Here is a 13,982-nt window from a genome sequence, read left to right on the forward strand (position 1 = left end):
CCATTGGGATGAATTGGAATGCCGACTGCGTGCCAGGCCTTATCGCACAACATCCGTGCCCGACCTTGTGGCTGAATGGAAGCAAGTGCCCCGCAGCAATGTTCCAACATCTAGTGGAAAGCCTTCCCAGAAGAGTGGAGGGTGTTTAAGTAGCAAAGAGGGCACCAACTCCATATTAACGTCCATTATTTTGTAATCAGATGTTCGTTCGTCGAGCATGTGTCCACATACTTCTGGTCATGTAGTGTAGTTTAATTAAATTAAAACTTACGTAGTGTTTTTCTGCTAATAAGATGTATGCCATGACGCCACAACCTTAGATAAACTACAAAAATACAAAACCCTAATTGAAAAGCCATTGCCTCAATTATACTGTGTTAAACAAATGTTGATTGGTCAGGTCAGATCTGATATTTGTAGGCCATCATTGTCAATAAGAATGTGTTCTTAACTGACTTGCCTAGTCAAATAAAGGTTAAAAAAAAATACAAATTTAAATAAGGCAACATTTGTGCAACAATAGTACAACTGAAAATGCCCAGGGGTAGTGAAATAGCTACTTTGCCCAAAGGCCCAGTGGCAATATGCTCACTCACTCTGAGATGCAATTGGGAACCAGCAATATCTTGATCTCAAAGCCACTAAGCAGACTGCAGCGAAACCTCATGCAACTTTTCCTGAAATGTACGGAATCAATCAATTAATCGAGCAATAGAGTGCTGAGTCATATCAAACACTTAACACTCTGTGACCACTGTCCGTAGCCCACCATAGATCTATCTAGGTTCTCTCAAACCCACTGGACCTGATATCCCACTCACCCTACAAACATAGGTTATAGTAGGACCTGCACAACGACTGCAAAGACCATGAGGATAGTGTAGTGCATTAGCGCCATACGTCTTGGAATACATGGCGAGTTTCTTGATCATGGCTCTCCATCATAAATGGTTGGTCTTCTGTGGTCCATGTTGAGAGTTTACGCTGCCTTCGTGGCATTCAGCTGCAGACCTACGGAATGTGCGTATACTGCCGCTTATGCTGAAGCGCAAAAATACTCTGCCCAACGGGCGCCGTCGCGTTTGCTGCCTGCGCGCGTCTCCAAGGATAAGAAGACGCTTGGATGCATCCAATCCGGATTTCGTTTTTATTTGAACTAAATACCGCTTTATATATTGTAACGTTAACGTTTCTTCACCCTTTTTTATGGTGTGTGTGGATTCTGCTTATATTGAACGTGCTATCAGTGTATGAAGTCCCTGTTGCGTTGCTGCTGCGGAAGACAAGAACAAGAGCCGAACTCACAGCCGTGGAATCGAGCGAATCAATTTAGAGAAGAGAAAATGAGAAATAGATAGAGAGGTTGGGGGACTGGCGACAGGAGAGGGATCGAAAGGAGAAGAAAACGTCGACCTCACGCCGCAGCAATTGAAACAGAAAGGTATGAGTCTATTGCACATAGCCTAATACTGGTAGAAACGTCTGAAAAGACAGTCGTAGTCAACCCATTTCTTATTTTGGTTTGTTTCTGCGGATATCAGGTGGCGACATTACTGTTTTGTTAGCTAAAATAGCTAAGTATAAATGGATACATGGCATAACTAGTAGGTTCCAATTAACGTTAGACATTTTGAAAATCAAAGCTGATGTATTGAAATGATCTTGTGTTGAAATGTATTCTTAAGATCATTTCAACCCTAAAAGCTGTTGAAATCATATTGTCGCCATATGTAAGCCTATTTTGTAGTAATATACCGTCATAACGTTAAATACCATTATTCTTGTTGCAATTGTGTAGTTGTCATTATTCCACATTCAAAGAGACAGTCGATGCAAGCCATTTTGTAATGCAGCATGTGCCGAATTAGGCCTATTCTAAGAATTTCAATTGCGTTCCATAGAAGGTGCGCCGTAGCGCGAGGCCAGCTGCATTAATGAAATTATATGTTAATTTATATTCACTAGGGTTTATTGTGCTTTGACCATACATTGAGAATAGATGACACCTATTTGTCATATAAATTCCTTGGAAATGATCTAAGTCGACTTTTCATTCCAATGTTTAGACTCTCCATTTTATGCTGTAAAATGTCAGACCAATTAAGGAGAGAAAAAATCTCTCCTGCAATTGAAGTGTTTGAAGCACCATTTTGACCTACCTAATTTCCCCAATAGGCTAACACTCTGATTGCCACTATTTTGAATATAGCCTCCTCCTAACAGGAAGCCCACGTCCAACAACTCCGAATCAATTTGGTGTTGTCATAGTTACAGTAGGCCTAGACGTTAGCGCTGTTGCAGCTTTGTGTTAGTCTCAGACCAGCGGTAAATATCAGGCCTAATTTAGCGTGGTATTGGGTACTAGGGGGTAACTTGCCCCCCCCCCTAAAGAACAATGTCTAATTGCTGACACAAAAAAAGCAACGTTTGGGAAATAAATGGTATTTGGGTGAATGCCATGCTTAGGCGAATAAACTATAAAGGGTAATAAATGGCTACAGTTGATTTTTTTTCATGAAATGTTGTTATTAGAAAACGGCCGTTTTTGTAAAGTACCGGTGGCCAGTTGCCCCGGTAGAAGATTATGGAATAGGGTTTGACAAAAGTGTGTTAAAATCCATTTAATCAGTTGTATTTAGAAATTCTTTAGTACGTAATACTTAAAAGCTACGTCTAGTTGTCTAAATGTAATTATTTAAATCAAATATGGGGCGAAAGGTGTTGCACATGCCACCATTAATAGCCGCACTATGAGGAGAATTGATGTGAAGTCCCTCTTTTTAACTCACCTGCACATACATTTTGTTGTGCCTTTTCCATACAATCCATGACATACAATTGAACTAAATATTATTTTAATAATGCAAGATTTGAAATCCCAGCAGTCTTTAAAATTACATTCAAGATCAAAAGGTTTTCAATCTTTGTTTTTAATTCATAAAAATAAATATTAATTGGGATGGAATATAACTAATAACATTAAATAACATTGGAATATAACATTTAATATAACATTTAATAACAACAACAATAACTTACCTAATTAACTCAGTTTCACATTGATATGGCAACTCTCTTATGCTCTATTATTGCACGATTCTAATTTGTACAAAGGTCCCAAATAAAGATATCTCCAGTAAAATTGAAGCACAACTCATGAGTCCACCTCCTGCACTACTCACACCTAATCCAGTCCCCACCTGTGACTGAAAACAAGGGGTTGCTGTGCAAAATAGCTAAAAGGCTATAAAGTAACATTAACTGCAAAGCAATCAGTCACTAGTGGAAACATTTACAACTGCAATTAAGTTACGTTATCTTTTTATGTATTTTACCTTTGATGATTTGGTAAGTAAGGTTGCTAGCTAGCACTCCTAGCAGCTAATGCTAACTAGCTGGGGGGGGGGGGGGGGGCTTCCCCCAACACACTCATCCAACGTATTACTACTTTACAAAACAAAGGATCAACATGTTTCTCTCTAAACACATGGATAATTCATCTTAAGGCTTTCCTCCTTGTATAATTAAAAAACAAATATAAATCTAACTTCATTGGAATATATCTACAACTCTTTCAAATGTTCAAAAAATTTGATACATTTATCAGAAAATTGTTTTGTTGAAATATCTCCAAAAGTTGTGATGACACAGAGGATTTTTTGTTGTTGTTGTTGTTGAGCAAGAGCAGTGGCAGCCAGGGAAAGAGTTGGGTGCCCTACAGGATCTCTCTTTATGCTCAGGTAGTCTTTAGCCCGAGGATATTGAAAGCCACAACAAAGCCACAATTGGTAACACTTTACTTTGACTTTTCTAGACTGCTGTGCTTTAGAACTGGTTATAAGCATATCAGCTATGAGCTTTTATAATGTCTTATAATAAGGCTTATAATAGACTTATGTTAGGCCTATGTCTCTATTATGTATCACCATTTCAACTTACTCAAAATGGCTGTTATTTATCCAGGATCATTTTGACACTATTATAATAGTCTACATTATACACTCGACAATGCATTATAACTGCATCATAATGGACATTATAGTTGCAGGCTATTGAAGTAAATTGAAACCGCTGGCTAGTTAAGTCAAGTGTTACCCCACTATTCACCTCAACAGATCCAAAGAATAAACCATTGGTGGACAGTGATTACACACTAATCATGTGTTGGTGTAACATTTGGCCAGCAGGTTGCAGATCATTTGTTTCTTCACGACTGAGCGCTTTCTTCTCCCAGAACTGATTGTGTATAGTCGATCAATATCTACATGGGTGCAACTGCAACCACCTCTTGACATGAGACAAATTCATTGCATCAGTGTAAAGACAATAGTGTATGGGGGGAAAAGAGTAAGAAGAGCCTATAGGAATAAAACCGGAGCCATGTTATATGAACATAATGTAATGTTCTGTATTTGCGACAGGAAATCAAATAAAAAGGCTACAGACTACTCACTCAACCTTGTCTTCCACTGGAGGTGGAATGTGTGGTATGGGGTAACTTAAGAGTTCGCAGTGTGTTTTTTCCCCGGTGCTTTTTAGTGTAGCCCAAGATAGGCAAAAGCCACCTCCCTAACAGAAGTTCACTGTAGTTGAAGGGAGTAAAGGGCTAGGGGGTTCAGTAAAATAAGTCAATCAAATAATGAGGCACACATTCGTGTAAGTTCGCTGGTCTTATTGTGCTAGACACATTGAATTGAGAGAAAATGTTATGAGTTGACATGTCTAAGTAGACTATAGGTAGCCAACGTTCACCTACAATAAGAGAATGTGCACTATAGAATTGCGTTGTTGCAGATGCCTGCCTCCACAGTGCACAGCCTGTATGAGAGAGTCGTCTGAAAACAAGAGATACCGTACGTCCATGGACAACAATATGTCTTCTGTTTTGATGGCTTTGGAATGACTCTTAGTAAAGAGCAATCATTTCCCCATGCAGCTATGAGCTCATAAACTCGCTTTACAGTGGTGTGTCCCTCTGTTGTCTTGTAAGACCCAACATACACTTCTTATGTAACAAAAATGGACCTTTGCTGATCAAGATCGCCACAATAAAAGAGAACATTTTCACAATGATGGACAAGTCCAACAGTGGTTGATTCAACGTTGTTTCCACGTAATTTCAATGAAATTACATTGAACCGACGTGAAATAGACGTTGAACTGACTTCAGTGGGCATAATCTCAGAGATATCATCCTGGAGTGTAGGCCCCACATTTTTTCAATTGAAATGTAACCTTTATTTAACTAGGCAAATCAGTTAAGAACAAATTCTTATTTACAATGATGGCCACATAGATCGTGAAGGGACACCCAGGGCACATATTGAATATATTCCCCTCCCCCAATGCGACTGTTCATTGCAAAGACCGGTAAACTATCTAATGCACAGTGACACAACAATCATTTGCCTCAACACTGAAATTATAGTGGAGAATCGTGGATTTGGTGTGTGGTGTGTGCAAGTGTTTGTGTGTGTGTGTGTGTGTGTGTGTGTGTGTGTGTGTGTGTGTGTGTGTGGGTGTGTGTGTGTGTTTGTGCACGTGTGTGTGCACGTGTGTGTGCACGTGTGAGGGCGGGTAAAGAACATTTCCACAGACCTATATTTAGGATATTCTCCATCATAAGCTTCTTAAAGGTCCAATGCAGCCATTTTTATTTCAATATTAAATCATTTCTGGGTAACAATTAAGTACCTTTTAAAAAAAAAAAAGTTTCTTAGCAAAGAGAAATTTCTCAAGCTAAAATTTTGCCAGGACTGTCTGGGAGTGGTTTGAGTGGGGAGGGAAAAAGTGAAACTTTCCTGTTATTTGCAGAGATGTTTGGCACTGTCTTTCTTATCGGTCTATTAACTAATACTAATATACTGCATGGTGATGTCACCATGGAAGGCCAAAACTTTTCAAACAGCTCTTACACTAAACATGCATTATCACCATTTTCACAATTGTATAGTATTATTCCAACCTCATAGTGTGGAAATATATATAAAACATAGGAAATCAAGTTTTTGACTACACTGGGCTCTTTAATGGCTGCTTTTGGCAATATTTGAACACCCATTGATGTGGATCTAATCTGCAGCCTATGACATTAGGATTCATGAAGAGTATGTTTCCCTATGCTGTGATCGTGAGAGGCAGGGGTTGGCTGTAGTGTGCACTGTTCAATGTGTGCACTGTTCAATGTGTGCAACGTGTACGTTTCAGGGATCATCTCTGGATCAGCTACTTTGACATTGTGGTATGGGAAGTTTGTGTATTTCTCCTTTCTTTATGTTTAAGTTCGGTCTAAAGACATCATGGACTCACTTAGGCTACTCGATCATTTCAATAGGTAGGCCTAGTTCTACCACTAGAGCTGTAAACCACAAGCCAGATATTTCAGATTATTTTAGAACATTTGTAAAACATAACTTTTTAATGAACCCTTTGTCAGAGAAAGAAACATGCTATGCCTACTGAGCAAGTATGTGCTGTTGACGTGCAGGCACCCGACAGTGTAACATAGCCTACAGAACCATAAAAAGCTTTTGACTTACACTCAGTGGCCAGTTTCTTAGGTACACAAATCTAGTACCGGGGCAGACCGTCCTTTGCCTCCAGTAAAGCCTGAATTATTTTGGGCATGGAAACGTTGCTCAATTGGTATAAAGGGACCTACCGTGTGCCAGGAAAACATTCCCCACACCATTACAACACCGCCACCAGCCTGTACTCTGTACTTTCTACTCTGCCATCAGCATGACTCAACAGACACTGGATTTCGTTGGACCAGGTGATGTTTTTCAACTCCTCAATTGTCCAGTGTTGGTGATCGCGTGCCCACTGGAGCCGCTTCTTCTCGTTTTTAGCTGGTAGGAGTGGAACCCGGTGTGGCCGTCTGCTGAAAAAGCCCATCCGTGACAACGATCGACGAGTTGTGCGTTCTGAGATGCTGTTCTGCACACCACTGTTGTGCCGCAATGTTATTTTCCTGTTTGTGGGCCGCCTGTTAGCTTGCACGATTCTTGCCATTCTCCTTCAACCTCTCTCAACAACGAGCTGTTTCCCCCACAGGGCGAACGCTGACTGGATGTTTTGTGTTTGTCACACCATTCACCATTTACCAGATAGGTATGATACAAATGGATATACAAGAGTTTGAGCACAGGTAGCTTTAGTTTGAACAACAGGGCCTTGAACCACATGTAGTATTGTATTGAGGTTCTGATAAGGGTCTCCATATTTGTCGGTCTTAAAGGGACAGTACAGGGTAGTTTGTGGGAGGGAGGATGAATGGAAAGGAAAGGGAAAGGGGGATACCTAGGCAGTTGTCCAACTGAATGTATTCAACTGAAATGTGTCTTCCGCATTTAACCCAACCCCTCTGAATCAGAGATGAGAGTGGGATCCCATGTTTGTATACACGCTAAGATAACTATGTTAGCTATTTTACTTAGAAGCAGAAATTGGCAGAAATTACCATGTAAAAATGATATGGCAAACTGGTACCCAGCAATAACCTATAAATGACTTGTTTGTGTCTTCATAAGACAATTATTTTCAAATGTGGTATGTGTACATCATGAGTAGCATGATGGTAATCACACTAGAGGTGCAAGGGCTGAGCTGCTTAATGTAAAACACGTTCACTGTGAAATGGGTTACTGAAATGATACAGCCATAAGGCTAGGGGGTACACGTTTAACCCGGGTTCTTTCACCCCAATCAAACCCCGAAGGGCTATTGGAGGATGCAGACCAGTCAGGAGGGATGCCGATAACTGAGTTACAGATGTAAGATCTTCATTGTTGTTGCTGAGAAAATGCAAACATGGAATGTATTCAAGGCTTATAAAGGCTTCTAAAGTTTGTCATTTCAAACGTAAGAATTTCAGACGAGATTTGCTGATACCAATAATGTATCAACCCCCTACAAAGAAAAAATCCATCAATTATAATCCACACAATAATTCAAATTTCCTGTTGCTGCAGGATTATTTTCCTGCTGTAGCAAACTGGCTCAAATTAAGATCCAGCATCTGTACACTTGGTTGTGGAAGTACCCCTCAACATCACAAAACATTGTGATCCTTGTGATCAATAGAACTGATTGTGACTGGATTAAGATCCGTCTTGCAGATCATTAGGGCTAGGTCACCATACATTTGATGTCGGGAAACCTTTTGCTGTTTCCTCCATGTAGCAGTAGTTGTGTAACAGTGATTCTAAAAACAAGTTATACCTCATTAAATAGAATAGCAAACTGACAGTTCAACGCTTGCTTGTGTAGTCTTTTAGAGTGATGTTGGCATGTGTTCATGTTTTTTTTTTTTAACACAAATACCTTTTCTCCAGTCCAAATACATTACAGTGTGTATGATTATGCTCATAAATAACAAAGGTGTTTTTTTTCTCTCTCATCATCGAGTAATGAATCATACACTAAAGTTTATTTCATACTTTGCTCTAGGCCTGTGGTTTCTTTGAGTTGTGACACACCTGAGCTCTTGAGTTTTTTAAAACATTTTTTTTATTTTGTGATTCACTTTTTGAGCAAACTCAAGAGTATCAAGCCTTGACTAAAATGTTTCCCCTCGACCTATGAAGGATTACATTTACATGATTTATTTATATTGTCAATGGCACACAAGGTCCAACCGAAACTTGACTTCCCCTTGTGGGGGGTTAACTGCCTTGCTCAAGAGCAGAATGATAGAATTTCACCTTGTCGGAGCTGGGATTCAAACTAGCAACCTATCGGTTACTGGCCCAACGCTCTAACTGCTAGGCCACCTGCCGCCTTTAGTAAATAGCAGGTGACTCACCAGTAAGCTCTAGAGCCTAATTTAAGAGAACCAATGCTTTAGTGTAAACCTGAAAGCTGACATGCTTTCCAAACATGTTATATATTAACCATCAATCTTGCAATTGCGTTAAAAGTCCAACATGATTCTATGTTTCAGTGCCCACAGATTTCACAATGCTTCTACAATTACAGAACTCATGCTTTGTGAGGTTGTCTGATCCCTCTCTCTCTCTCTCTCTCTCTCTCTCTCTCTCTCTCTCTCTCTCTCTCTCTCTCTCTCTCTCTCTCTCTCTCTCTCTCTCTCTCTCTCTCTCTCTCTCTCTCTCTCTCTCTCACTTACTCTCTCTCTCGCTCACTCTCTCTCTCGCTCTCGCTCTCTCTCTTCCTCCCCTATACAGTGAGGAGCGTCTACCATCCACAGAGATACGCCAATCAAGAGCAGATTCACCAAACATCTACTTTGTTGTTCTAATAATTGTCATGGGATCTACAAATACATAATTCCCTAAAAAGCTGTGCTGAAAATTAGACTGCATTTTATATTTACACTGACATTAACATAGTCAAGTGAGGAAATATAAATGATAAATCAAGAGAACATTTAACATCTAACAGTTCTTCGCAGTTATTAGAAAGACTTGAAAGAGAAGAATAGAATGGATTGGTAAAATGAACAACAAGAGAACTACTTAATTGTCTTGTATCAGAGGGGACTTATCAACATATTAGGACTAGGGGTGGGTCATGAACCATTTGCCATGCGTGTTGTCATGGTGACCAGCCCCTCCACCCCTTCCCCCCTCCTCTGGTTGGTCCAGATTTTACTGTGGCTCCACCACCATGGACCTCAGGTAACAGAGGCCGCGCCCCCATGTCCAAACCCCTGTAGCTGCTCCAATCAGGCAAGCCGAGTCATCTGTACAAGGAAGAGTTTGGTGGAAGTCCCAGACAGTATTTCTGTGAACACAAGATACCTTAACCTACAAGAGAACACGATTGAGGTAAATATGCCTTTCTCTCATTACGTTTACCTACAATCCATACATGTACGCATATGAAAAGAGTATGCTTTACGGCCGAGCGGTTTCATATGGCTACAATGTACCAACATGTATTTATCTCTCTTAACAGGTGATAAAGTCTGACACATTCAAGCACCTGCGGCATTTGGAAATCCTGCAGCTTTCCAAGAACCACATTAGACAAATCGAGGTGGGCGCGTTCAATGGCCTACCCAACCTCAACACCCTGGAGCTCTTCGACAACCGCCTTACGCTGGTACCGTCACAGGCCTTTGAGTACCTCAGCAAGCTGCGGGAGCTCTGGCTACGGAACAACCCCATCGAGACACTGCCGGCGTACGCTTTCCACCGCGTTCCCTCCCTGCGCCGTCTCGACCTGGGCGAACTACGGAAGTTGGACTACATCTCTGAGGCTGCCTTCGAGGGCCTGTTCAACTTGCGTTTCCTGAACCTGGGCATGTGCGGTCTGAAGGAAATACCCAACCTCACACCCTTGGTCCGACTGGAGGAGCTAGAGCTGTCTGGCAACCAGCTGGGGAATGTCCGGCCCGGCTCGTTCCAAGGCCTGGTGTCGCTGCGCAAACTGTGGCTCATGCATTCCAAGGTGACGGTCATTGAGCGCAATGCCTTCGACGACCTGAAGAACCTGGAGGAACTCAACCTGTCCCACAACACCTTGCACTCGCTGCCCCACGATCTCTTCACCCCGCTGCACCAGTTGGAGCGGGTGCACCTCAACCACAACCCCTGGGTTTGCAACTGCGATGTCCTGTGGCTTAGCTGGTGGCTGAAGGAGACGGTGCCTAGTAACACCACATGCTGTGCCCGCTGCCACGCGCCCCCAGGCCTGAAGGGCCGGTACATTGGTGAGCTGGACCAGAGCCACTTCACATGCTACGCTCCTGTCATTGTAGAGCCACCCACTGACCTCAATGTCACAGAGGGCATGGCTGCCGAGCTGAAGTGTCGCACTGGCACGTCCATGACGTCTGTCAACTGGCTCACCCCAAATGGCACCCTCATGACACATGGGTCGTACCGCGTCAGGATCTCAGTCCTTCACGATGGAACCCTGAATTTCACCAATGTGACTGTGCAGGACACGGGCCAATACACCTGCATGGTGACCAACTCCGCCGGCAACACTACGGCAACCGCAGTGCTCAACGTATCTACCTCAGACTCCAGCAACCCTTTCAGCTACTTCACCACCGTCACTGTGGAAACCGTGGAAACTAACAATGGGGAAGATTCCGCTGCAAGGCAGTACATCAACGAAACCTACGTACCGCCAGATTACCTGGGTCCCACTGTTTCAGGAGGGGTACTGGGTAAAGGCAGGGCTGGATTCACCATATCTCCATCTCGCTCATCTCTCTCCTCTCTGTCCCCGCGAGCCACCAGAGCCACTGAAAAGGCAGTCACAGTGTCGATAATGGAGGTCACGAACATCCCTGGCCTGGATGACGTGATGAAGACCACCAAGATCATCATTGGCTGCTTCGTGGCCATCACCTTCATGGCGGCCGTGATGCTGGTGGTCTTCTACAAGCTGAGGAAGCAGCACCAGCTGCACAAGCACCATGGCCCCACCCGGGCCATCGAGATCATCAACGTGGAGGATGAGATGGGTGCCGGGGCCGGGAGTGGCATCTCAGGGGGATCGACCATGCAATCCGGGTGCGGAGGAGACGGAACCTTGAGGATGCATCACCCGGAAATAGTCAACCTTCCCAACATCGGGCGATCAGAGCATCTTAACCATTACTACAAGGCCAATCATTTCAACAACAACGTGATGGGTCTGAGCATTGGGACAGGGGCAGGCATCAGTACTCTAAGCAACAAGAACAACCCGTCCCCACTGAACCAGCAAGGCCAGGATATCCCGATCTCCTGTACACAGGTTCCAATCTCCTCAGCCACTTTCCAGACCATGTCCGGAAATGGCGCCAACACCAACCCTCTTTCCGTTTCCCCACCTCTGCCGATGTCCCTCCCCATGTCCCCCATGGGATTACACGGATCGATCAAGGGTTTCATGGGCCAGAACCAGAATCCACAAATGGAGCCTCTTTTGTTCAAGGGAAACTCAAAGGAAAACGTTCAAGAGACTCAAATCTGAAAAAAAAGAGTGAGGAGAGAGAGAGCGCAAGGGAAAGACAGAGAGGGGATTGATGGCCTCTTTACGTGCCGAACGATTAAACACTACAGTGCATTGACATTACACCAGGAGAGGGGATAGACTGACACTGCAATACACAAACACATAGACTGGTCAGCGACAGTGTACTGAGCCAAGGATTACCACAATGGGATACTTGTGTTTGTAGTAACGATCACGGCAAGGGAGTTCAAAAACGAACATCGCTACAATGTAAATCTGTGCCAAAGCAAATGTTTCTTGCCGTTTCTACGAGTTGTATTCACATAGAAGACAACGCCTTTCCAAGTACTGTAGCTCAATCCCCCACGTTGTGTTTGGCCAGTAAGTCGAGACTTAAGTCACGCACAGCACTGACCACATTGACGTTTGGAGACATTGCAGGAAAAAAATGCTCGAGACATTGCTCTTTCACAGAAAATACTTGTGCAAGACACTCTCTCGCATGAACTCAATAGTCTCCCCTTGAGGCTGTAGGTAGGCAGAAATGGAAGGACAAAAGGTACATACAGTACAGTACAGTACAAACTACTGTGAAAGTCACACAGATACATAAATATATTTTCATTTGAATATGTTACATTGCAGACTCTAACGCAGAGATATTTTGGAGGATGTACGAGCTGTAGTAGTTTGTTTTGTGAGTGATCAGGGGCGCTGATTGTGAAGGTTGATTATACGATACATATGTTTTGAGTTTGGCTACTCCTCGAATACATAAGGGCTCAATTGCAACACTCATTGTGAATCTATGAATTTGGCTGCCATGAATACTGAAGAATGGCTGGAGAGTTCCCCCAGTTTTCTGTTTGGCGAGGTTTTTTCTCTCCCTGTGTTTCACTCGCTCAACCGTGACGATAACTGGACACTTCTGTTCTTGTTTGTTTTTGAGAATATATTCCATATGTTCCAGCAGGCTACTTGATTATTCAAATGAGAGCTCCAGATGCCAGCATATACGTGTACCATCAGCAAATTTAGGTGAAATAACAAAACACATCAACAGTGAGCTAATACCTTGCAAAGACTTGAATGGGAAATGTTGACAAAGTGTAACTCGATCAGTAGCAAGAGATGTGCTATAAGTGGTGAATTTGATATGAACTCCTTTCTCATGGTGACCATTTTGATGCCACATAACGCTGTCATAAGGGTGATTAAATGCCTGTCTTTGCAATGGCATTCAGTGGGTGGATTCGACCACATTCTTTGGTTTAGTGGAACAGAAATGTACGATAATAGTATTTGGTTGTATGACAATTGTACGAACCAACTTTTTACGGTGTACCTTTCATGTGTTCATACCATTTTAAAGCTTTGCGCATTTGAACTATGTCTTCAATGATTTTTGTTTAGTTTGATATAATGTGTACAGTTGTCTAGCCATGTATCATTCACATGAAATAAATAAATCATATATCGAGGTCTGGGCGGTCAATGGAAACCAACTGAAAACATGCAGTAGTTCTAAAAAGTGATTAGTAGGCTATATATTTCAATCTAGGTTGAACCTATATGGGATACGATACACCCATTAGTCATCTTGGTAATCGTATTATGATGTCTGTTCTTTTAATATCTCAAGACCGGCTTTTAGTCATTCTTATGAGGGAGTTACATTGGCATTAAAAGGCTGCTTTAAAATGACACAGGATCCAGTTTGTCTCCTTAACCCCAAGAAAGGGATGTGAGTCAACACGGGAAACGGATATAAAAATGGTTGTTGCAAACTGAACACGCCAACTCCATTCACGGGAAAGACGACTTGAGATTTGACGTGTGGTGGTAACGCTACCCGCATAAGTCTTTGTGTAATATGGAGGTGATCTTGCACCAACATGCTGCTCTGTGTAATTTGCAAACCACTCAACAATCGCTATTGCTGCACCCCTCTCTCCTCGCGGTGCTGCATACATTTTCAGTGCTTGAGTGGGTGGGGAAGGCTGGTTCTTCTGATCTCTCGTTGTTATGCTCCCGTAACGAGTGCATCGTTTTTTTTTTCTCTCCAG

At 42.6% G+C, this 13,982-nt stretch overlaps 1 protein-coding gene across 3 annotated transcripts; it reads left to right on the forward strand.

Moving 5' to 3' along the window:
- The first annotated feature begins 995 nt into the window (after positions 1-995).
- On the forward strand, positions 996-13,396 carry LOC139368182 (leucine rich repeat containing 4Bb). 3 transcript variants are annotated; one of them, XM_071106801.1, is made up of 3 exons: positions 996-1,441; positions 9,186-9,788; positions 9,919-13,396. In XM_071106801.1, exons 2-3 carry the CDS (start codon positions 9,546-9,548, stop codon positions 11,932-11,934), a joined length of 2,259 nt encoding a protein of 752 aa, XP_070962902.1. In that variant the 5' UTR covers positions 996-1,441; positions 9,186-9,545; the 3' UTR covers positions 11,935-13,396. The 3 variants fall into 3 exon arrangements, with proteins under 3 accessions (XP_070962902.1, XP_070962901.1, XP_070962903.1); XM_071106800.1 differs by lacking the exon at positions 996-1,441 and adding an exon at positions 6,641-7,113; XM_071106802.1 differs by lacking the exon at positions 996-1,441 and adding an exon at positions 7,721-7,775.
- Positions 13,397-13,982: the final 586 nt, after the last annotated feature.

This window comes from Oncorhynchus clarkii, chromosome 16 (genome assembly GCF_045791955.1).
Source record: "Oncorhynchus clarkii lewisi isolate Uvic-CL-2024 chromosome 16, UVic_Ocla_1.0, whole genome shotgun sequence".
In the NCBI taxonomy this organism is placed as follows: Eukaryota; Metazoa; Chordata; class Actinopteri; order Salmoniformes; family Salmonidae; genus Oncorhynchus; species Oncorhynchus clarkii.

Excerpts from the sequence above, each read along its gene's own strand:
- LOC139368182 (XM_071106801.1), top strand. The coding sequence starts at position 9,546 with ATGCGTGTTGTCATGGTGACCAGCCCCTCCACCCCTTCCCCCCTCCTC. Across the intron at positions 9,789-9,918 it reads TACAAGAGAACACGATTGAG|GTGATAAAGTCTGACACATT; the intron begins GTAAATATGCCT and ends CTCTCTTAACAG.